Raw genomic sequence first — 8,976 nt, 5'->3', positions numbered from 1 at the left:
GCCCTAACAGGTTAATAGTATCAGAGACAAACTCGTGAGAAGCAGTAAATTCAAATGCAAAATACTCAAGGTTGCATAAATAAAACGAGTTCGTACATGTCAAAAGTGCGCAAGAGGAAATAACCAAATGTAAACAGTGCAAAAGTAGCATAATCCTATGGAAAGTAAAGCAATGCAGAAAATAACATAAAAAAAAGAGCTCAATCTAAGAATCAGGGGGGAGACTCGATATGAAGCCCTCGAGGTCCATGAAGTCAGTAGGGGCGCCTGGCGGAGGATAGCCCTGAGCCTTGAAGAGGCCGACTGCACCATCGAAACCCACCCTCAGGTAGTGAAAAGCTTTCGGGCCACAGATCTCGACAAATTCTTCGGATTTGAGAAATTCCTCTTTGAAGGAGGAGGCTTCTGCAACATGTCGTGCCTTGGCGTCTTTAAGCTCAGCCTGTGAATTCTTTAATTCTTTCTTCAGCTTCTGGATCTCTTTAGCTTGATTCTCTATCAGCCGCTGAGACTCCTGCTTCTGTTTTGAGAGCTCGCCGCACTGGATCTGGGACTCCGACAATTGAGCTTGGGACTCCGAAAGCTCCTCAGCATGCGACACTTTCATCTCATCAATAGTAGCCTGGAGCTGTTCGCGGAGAGCCTGACCCTCGCGTAATTCTTGACAAGAGTCGGATCGAGCGGCGTGAGCGCGCTCAGCCAACTCCCCGACGTACATCATGCCCTGCATAAGTAGACAAGGGTGAAAAGACGAAAAAAAGATCAAATGTATATTAAACATAAATCTAAAGGTTATAAGGAGAAGTATACCTCGGTGACACTGCTGCATGTCCGGCGGAGGAGGTCTGACCACCCCAGTGAACTCATGAACGCTGCATCGGCGTCGGAAGGAAGCTGATACATTATCTTCTGAGCCAGATGAGTAGGTCCCCGCCCCACGATGGCCGAATCCGAAGTGTATAGAGGATGCACTGCCGATTCAAGGGGAGGCCCCTCATCGGGCTTGGACCCCTCTGGAGAAGAGACCGATAAGACAGAAATCTCAGAAATCTTGCGCTTGCCATGCTGAGGGGCTGACGGGCTAAGATCAGTGGATGCATTTTGCTTACCAGACGGAGGAGGGGACTTGGCGCGAGGAGGTGGCGAGGAGGCTCGCTCTGAGGCGGAGGAGGAGGAGCCTGCCTTCTTCTTCGCAGCAGTAGGGGAGCTAGGGGAGCTAGCAGGCTTCTTCGCGGTAGTAGAACAGGAACCTGTTTTCTTTTTCTCAGCAGCAGAACAATCTCCCTTTGGGCCCATCGTGACCGCCGGGGTAATGGATTTCTGGGAAGCTGATGAAGAACCCCCGGCCTTTGTCTTGGAAAGCTCACGGAGAAATAGGGCGTTCATGACTCTAGTACCTGCAAGCAGAGACAAGGAACCAAATGAGAATGTTATCAAGTAACATAATAAATAAAAGAAAAACAAAAAATATGGACAGATGAGAATATCTACCAGCATTCTCCTTCAGCTTGATTTTAGCGGGACTTAACCCGGCATGACATAGGAGATCCTCAGATAGAAGTTTGGGAATGTTAAAGTATCGATCTCCTAGTACACTCATTATCTGCAGGTACTCCTCATCTTTCTTATAACTCTTGGAAAGTTTGGGTTTAGTGAAGACAGGGTACCAATCGGTAAAGCAAGTCAATTCTTTGGGTGGCTGTACAAAGAAGAAGTATTTTTTCCAGTCCTTCACATGACTGGGGGCCCCATCGAACAGTTTGTGGCTAGACCGGGAGGTTACATAGAAAGGTCCATCTTTTGACCTGGACAAAACTAAGAAGTAGGAAAAAGTGGTGCAATTCAAAGGGAGGCCTAAAGCTCTGAATAACACAGCGAAACAGCTTATCAAACGGAAGGCATTAGGCGTGAGTAAACCTAAGCGCACCTGATAGTACTTGCTTAATTCTTGAAAGAAATCACACAGGGGGAAACGAAGGCCGGCATCAAAATGATGCTGAAAAAAGGTATAATAGCCCTTAGGGGCTAGATAAGGTCGGTCCTATGGGCCAGGAATGATGATCTGGTGGGAGGAAGGAATGTGCCACAGAGTCCTAATTTTCGACTCACTACTAGGAGGAATGTGGGATGACAAATGACCATACCATAAGTTATCTGCCTCAGATATGTTCATTTGTTGGGTCACGTGACGAACTTCCTTACCCGGACGACTATGAACGGTGACTTCCTCCTCAGGAGGATCAAGGGTAAAATCAGGATCAGCTAGGGAAGTTCTACCCTGGCTAGACTCGCTGGACCTGCTAGACCTGCTAGACTTGCTGGACTCGCTAGACTCGCTAAACCTCTCAGAACCACTCGAAGAACTAGACTCGGAATCGGAATCGGAAGAAGACATAAGTGCTAAGAATAATCAAACAGCAAGAGGAGAGAACTGACCCGGATGGGACGAGGAAAAGAATGTTCAAGAGATAAGACCACAAGAGCGAGCAGGTGAGGGGCACGCGCTGGGGAGTGGCACGCTCGTGCGGGGCTAGAGATGCACCGGGCGAGCGTGCAGCTGGGCCGTGGCGTGGTGGGCGAGCTGCTGTGGGCGAGGACGAGCTCGGCCGGTAGGCCGGGCGAGTGTATGGGCGTGGCGAAGTGCGTTCGGGGGCGAGCATGCAGGGGCGAGCCCATGTGTCGAGGCGAGCCCGTGTGTCTAAGCGAGAGGGCGAAGGCGGTGTGGGCAGCGCTCGGCGCGGCTGGGCGAGCGCTGGCAGGGAGCTCGGGGGCGAGCGTGCACTTGGAGGGGCGAGCGTGGCTGGAAGCTCGAGGGCGAGCATGCGGTGCTGGGAAGGGAGCTCGGGGGCGAGAGTGCACCTGGAGGGGCGAGCGTGCGCTGGGAGCTCGAGGGCGAGCGTGCGGCGCTGGTCAGGGGACGCGCGGCAGGGAGCTCGGGGGCGAGCGTGCGCTTGGAGAGGCGAGCGTGGCTGGAAGCTCGACGGCGAGCGTGCGGTGCTGGGAAGGGAGCTCGGGGGCGAGCGTGCACGCTGGGCAAGGGACGCGCAGCTGGCGAGTTCTGGCAGGCGAGGGCGAACGCGCGAGGCTTGGGGCAGGTGGCGCACGCGCGTGTGGTTGTGACTCGGCGTGGGCGTGCGTGCTCGGCGTGGGCGTGCGTGCTCGGCGTGGGTTGGCAGCGAGGTTTCGATGCTGGCGGCTGGCAGGCGAGGGCTCGCGCGAGCGGCTCAAGCAAGGCGGTGGATAGGGTATGACTATGACGGCGAGGTGATGATGAAGCAGTGTTAGGGTTAACACGCAGGTGAAGCGTGGGCTGGGGAGAGCTGGTAAGCGAAATTGAGGAGAAAGTTATGTGGGGAGAAGTGAAATTGAAGTATGGGAGGACCTCTATTTATAGAGGAGTTCAGACCAAATCTTACCATTTGGGAGGAGATTGTGATTTGATTTGATATCTTTCCAGAATAGGATTGCGATTTGATTGCGAATGATGGTTTCTGAAAAAATTATGGGGGCATTGCCCCCACACCCCCACGACCTGACCGGGCAGGTCGATCCCCGTAATTTTTGCAGCGACAACATAGTTCGTTAACGACAAGCGGAATAAATTTTTCTAGTACGGTACGTCCTCATCGTCGATAAACCAAGGACAACACAACTAATCGAACTTTGAACCTACGATTTAGTTCGACTTGGGAGGGGGAGACTGGTGATACCCCATGGAAGACAGGCCCATCAAGGGCCCCATTATCCTTGGCCCATCCCTAGCCCAAGTGGAAAACAAGCCCACCAAGGGCCCAGGTATTCTCCTATAAATATCAGGTTTGAGTGTTCAGTAGATTCATTCACTATATTGTTTTCAGCAGCGCCCTTAGCTGCTCCCCCCATATATCCTCAGTCTCTGACTTGAGCGTCGGAGGGGCTACGCCAGGATACCCTCCTGGCCCCCTCTTAACGGTCTTTTTCTTGATTTCAGGCTCAGGGTCATCTTAAAGCCCACGTCTGAACTAGTGACGCTCGTTGGGATCGGACCCTAAATTTCCCGTGAGTATCAATCACCTAACAATCAAAAAGCACAATTGGAGTTAAGTCAACCGACACAGGGACTTTCTAAGGCAGACATCAATAAAAACATTCAAGTATTTCTAACAAGACCACTTAAAATTATGCAATATCTAACACATCAAAATGTTTACAAAAATGATATCAAACATGAATCGCATGCACCATAATAGTACTAGATAGTCAATGAGAATATGTACAGTAAAAGTAGCAATTTATACTGTATAATGTTTAAATGGGATAGGCACACAGTTATGCTTGGCGATCACAGGCAACAATTTGATTTCAAATGGATATTAGAATGGAATTAAAGAAACATCCAAAAACATTTTGCCCCAAAATTTTATTTTTGGAAAACTAGCAATGCATTTGACCCCTCATCATATTAAGATAAAAAAATCATATAACACAAAACAGCTAATGAATTCCTCAAACCAACAAGGCAATACGTCAAATTATAGATTTTATACCACTTCACTCTTTTGTGAACTCTTGAGATTTAGAAAGTATGAAATTATAGCAATAGAAAGAAAATGATGATTACAATAACTAATACTTTTGAACAACCCTATGCAATTTGTGCAAGGGTAATGAGGCCTGCATGATGCTTTTGCCACTCCGACATGGTCAGATATGCCTGAAACTGCTCGAATGCCACAGGAACAATAGTGTTCCCACCAAGTGCGATTGCAAGCATGGTTCGCTGTCGCGGTCGCGGAGATCGGAACGGATGCTACCGTTCCAGTTACAATGAAATTTCGCGGAACGGTCGCGGAACGGGTATTTAAAAAAAATATTATAAATATATAAAAATTTAAAATTTTTGAAAAATATTTAGAAATAAAAAAATTAAAATAAATATCATTTAAATATAATATTTGATGTAAATAAGAAATTTAAATATTTTTAAAATTTTATTAACAATTTATTGAACACAATTTATATCGTCATTATATTTAAAATATTTCCAATCATATCAAAAATTAAATATACTATTAAAAGTTATTTGTATTTAATTAATTAAAACATTAAAATATTTTCGATTTGATATATATAAGTTCGCACAAATTTGAATCGATTTAGAGTGATGAACTAATAATAACCATCAAATCTTATATAAAGTGATGTTACAAATTATTTAACATCAATTAAAATAGAAAAATTTTATAATTTACTTAGTTTTTTTCACACTTTGTAATGAAAATTTCTCAATAGAAATAGTTGACTTGCGGTCTATTCTTTATTAGTTTTTCATTGATGGATGCAGCGGGAAGAAGACTCAAGATTCACCATCTCACATCAACCGAGTTGCTTTGCTTTCCAATGTTCCTAGTGAAATTAATGTTAAGCTTATTAAATTACTCATATCATATGATAATAAAATAACAATGAGAAATGAAATATAAGTTGATGAAAACAAACATTTATATAGAAAGGTACCTGTAAATGTTATATCATCGAGACTAATACCATGAGGAATGACGTGGAGGAACAAAATCATTTGTGTATTCTTCTTTGGGATTCAGTTGAGAAAATTAATCTCCACCATATGGTTGCTGATATAAACCAGTGTTAAATTGTCCTGGTGGATATGCATTGAATAGTGGATTTGAAACTGAATGTATATGGTGTAATGAGGGAGAATTTAATAATGTATCGTCACGACGATGGTAGTCTCCAAATTCTTGATGTCCAAAAGAATTACTGGCCTCACTTGAAGATATAGAACCATGACCTTCATGTCTAATACCAGTGGCTGCTGGTGCTTGAGGATTATGATATCTATTTCGGCAACTATTAGAAAATCTCTCAAATTGATTATTCCTAGAACCATGAGAATACCCAAGTCTGGTTCATTATATCCAATGGCACCACGACCAAAATCTTGAGAGCTCCAATGGTAATTTCTCGAATCATCTCCAAACTGAAATTGATGGTGACCCCCAAGCCCAAATTTTTTATTTTCTCTTCGCATATATGAATCTGAAGATCCACTAAAATGTTCATCATCTTCAGCACTCGAGAACCCTGTCAAACTTGCTAAAAAGCGACGTTGTTCTTCTATCCCAGGACGATACCCATGATCAGTGTCTTGTGTTGCATAATAATTCTCTTTCCCCCGTGCCCATGACATGCCAGCATCATATTGATCATCTTGACATGCTTGATCAGCGTCTCCATGTTTTTTGCCACTTTCCCGATTGTTCCCATCACCACTATCATCATTGTCGTCACTTTTATCGTCATTGTCAGTTTCATCACTTTCATTTAATATGTTTCCTTTTCCTTTTGATAATCTTGAGGTGCCCTCATTGTTTTTGTTCTTGTTGCTCTCTTGGGCATTTGATATTTCATGACCTTGATCTAACCATTCTAAGTCATCGTCTTGCAACACAGAGGGTTCATTATCTCTAGTCCATTCATTTAAAATATCATCATCTTTGAATATGTGATCAAGATCTATAGGACTATAGTAATCATCATCTCCACTTTTTTGCATCAAATTTCTTACTCTTAACCGCATATTGTAATGGACATATACCAATTTATGCAATTTTTCAATCGCCAAACGATTGCGAAGCTTAGTATGTATTAAAGACCATGTGCTCCAATTTCTCTCACAACCAGAAGATGAACATGTTTGACTAAGAACTTTAATTGCAAGTTTTCTTAGGTGGGGAGCTTCTTCACCATACTCATTCCACCATTCAGCTGAGAAATGAAACATATGATATATATTGTATAACTTTAATATCTATGAAAAAACATAAAGAAATTCAAACCTGGAAGACTTTTTTTAACCGCCATTTTTGCAAGTGGAGATCCAAACTGATGCGATCCCGCCCACGAGATCTTTGATTTGTGCCGATCTTTGAAACAAGTAATTGATAGGTGTGACAATCGCCTCTAGATCACGCGGTCTAGCAACAATTCATCAACGATTAGAAACAATCTCGTTCAAGAGAACCTCCAAAGAACCCGTCCTTGGCAACCCTCGTGATGTTCGATTGACAAACGCCACAAAAGATAAATCTTTTGACAAGTTTGATTTGATACAACGCAAAAGTTATAACGAAACTTGAGCTTATTTTTGAGAGAATTCTCAAAGAAAAGTTTTATATAAACTCAAATAATGACTCAAAAGTTTTTCTACAATGATAAAATTCGTCTATATATTGATACCAAATCCAAAGATAACAAAAAGATAACTAGGTAACAAAATCTGCACCAATTCTTCGCAAATATTCGCAGCTAATCATAAGACACGGACCCCGTGTAGGCCTCCGGGTATGGGTCCGTGTACACTCGGCCAAAAATATTCTCCAGCAAACAAAGGACACGGACCCCATGTATGGGTCCGGATCAGGGTCCGTGTAGTCTCGGCCGTCTCTAACAATGCTTGAATGATAATCCTTTGGCTTCCGAACTCACTCCCATGCATCACGAACCTTTCGGCACTTTGCTCCTTGCCCGTGAGCCCTCCTTGATTGATCATAAGTCCCTGCAACGCTACCATGATCGCATCATCCTCCCCTCCTTGAAAAGGATTTGTCCTCAAATCTTGCCCCCCTGCACAAAAACGAAGCAAGTTAGTAATAACAAGGACGATATTATCAACATGCTTACCTCTAAGCTCAAGTTTGTAGGTGCCATCGCCCAGACGCGACATCAACGTTTTGATCCCTAACTCCATGGCAGCATTCACCATCAACTCATCAACATCAACATATACCAGGTAACAAATGACATAAAATGATAAAATACCGTTAAGTATCACAAATATCAAGTTCTTCCCCTTCTTAGACCTAGTCAACACCAAAGCAAGTATCATACAAATGTAAGTATATTGCTTACTAGGATTAAGAATTACTTCATGCCACACATAAGAATTGAACTTAAGCGCCTTTTCCCTATATGTAATGCATCCTTCACTACACAACTTAATATACCTCTTTATATGCAACCAACACATATAATCATGAATATATCAACGATCAAACCACAGTTATGCGTCTCAAGAACAAGTTGATCATGACATGAATATAGACCAAATAATTTATTCTCTCTACACATATATTCATCATGAATGAAATAATTATTATGTCCAACCATCAACCTCTCAAAGCCATCACCATATGCCTCATTAGCAAGTAACTTATGCAACGAAAATTGAATGAAAAATTTATTCTCTTTAAAATTGTATTCACTATGCACATAAAAATTCCCGCATTCAATCATGCAATTACCAACACTATCAACAACTAGATATGGAACACACACATAAAACACGTCACATGCGCTATCCATGCAACTAATATTCTCAATACATAACTCCATTACTTTGACAACTTGTGAAGAATCACAATCAATAATGTCTAAACTTAAAGCATGTGGTTCCTCACTAATATCAAACCCATAAAATCTGGAAATAAAAGTTAAATCCAAGTCACATCTCTTATACCTCACAAGTGCAAATTTTCCATCAAACCCATGAAAACTAAAACTCACATAATCAACAGGGGGAAATAGCTCATACCTCATAGTTGTTGCATTAACAACTATTTTTACCTCTCCTCGATTGATATGTGGATCAACCCATTGAACCCATCCATCCTCGACACTCACTTGCCTCCTCATCTCAAGGGCGTCCAAGTCCTACAAAGAAGAATTAATACTGCTCGGGATTGAACCGGCTATATCATCACTAGATATATAAATCTCATCTTTGTACAAAGGTACTTGGAGAGATTTATACAAAATTAAATCACTCTTTTCACTCTTTTGGGCCTTAAAATTATTTTTCTTGTCTTTTTCTTTTTCTTTTTCTTTGGCCTCTTTTTCTTTTTCTTCTCTTTTTATGGTCATCTCACTCTTTTGATCACTCATTCTTTCGGCCAATTTAAATTTTCTTTCACTCTC

General features: G+C 42.7%; 1 protein-coding gene across 1 annotated transcript; it reads right to left on the bottom strand.

Annotated features, from left to right (window-relative positions):
* Window positions 1-205: 205 nt before the first annotated feature.
* LOC142537590 (uncharacterized) lies at window positions 206-2,395 on the bottom strand. The gene is made up of 4 exons (XM_075643094.1): window positions 2,145-2,395; window positions 1,492-1,805; window positions 811-1,397; window positions 206-724 (listed from the first exon to the last, which is right to left on the bottom strand). The coding sequence occupies exons 1-4, from the start codon at window positions 2,393-2,395 to the stop codon at window positions 206-208; spliced, it is 1,671 nt and encodes a 556-aa protein (XP_075499209.1).
* Between the last annotated feature and the right edge of the window lie 6,581 nt (window positions 2,396-8,976).

The sequence above is a fragment of the Primulina tabacum genome, chromosome 2, assembly GCF_025594145.1.
Source record: "Primulina tabacum isolate GXHZ01 chromosome 2, ASM2559414v2, whole genome shotgun sequence".
In the NCBI taxonomy this organism is placed as follows: Eukaryota; Viridiplantae; Streptophyta; class Magnoliopsida; order Lamiales; family Gesneriaceae; genus Primulina; species Primulina tabacum.
Note: the sequence above shows the minus strand (reverse complement) of the source record. Positions and strands in the feature narration are given on the sequence as shown.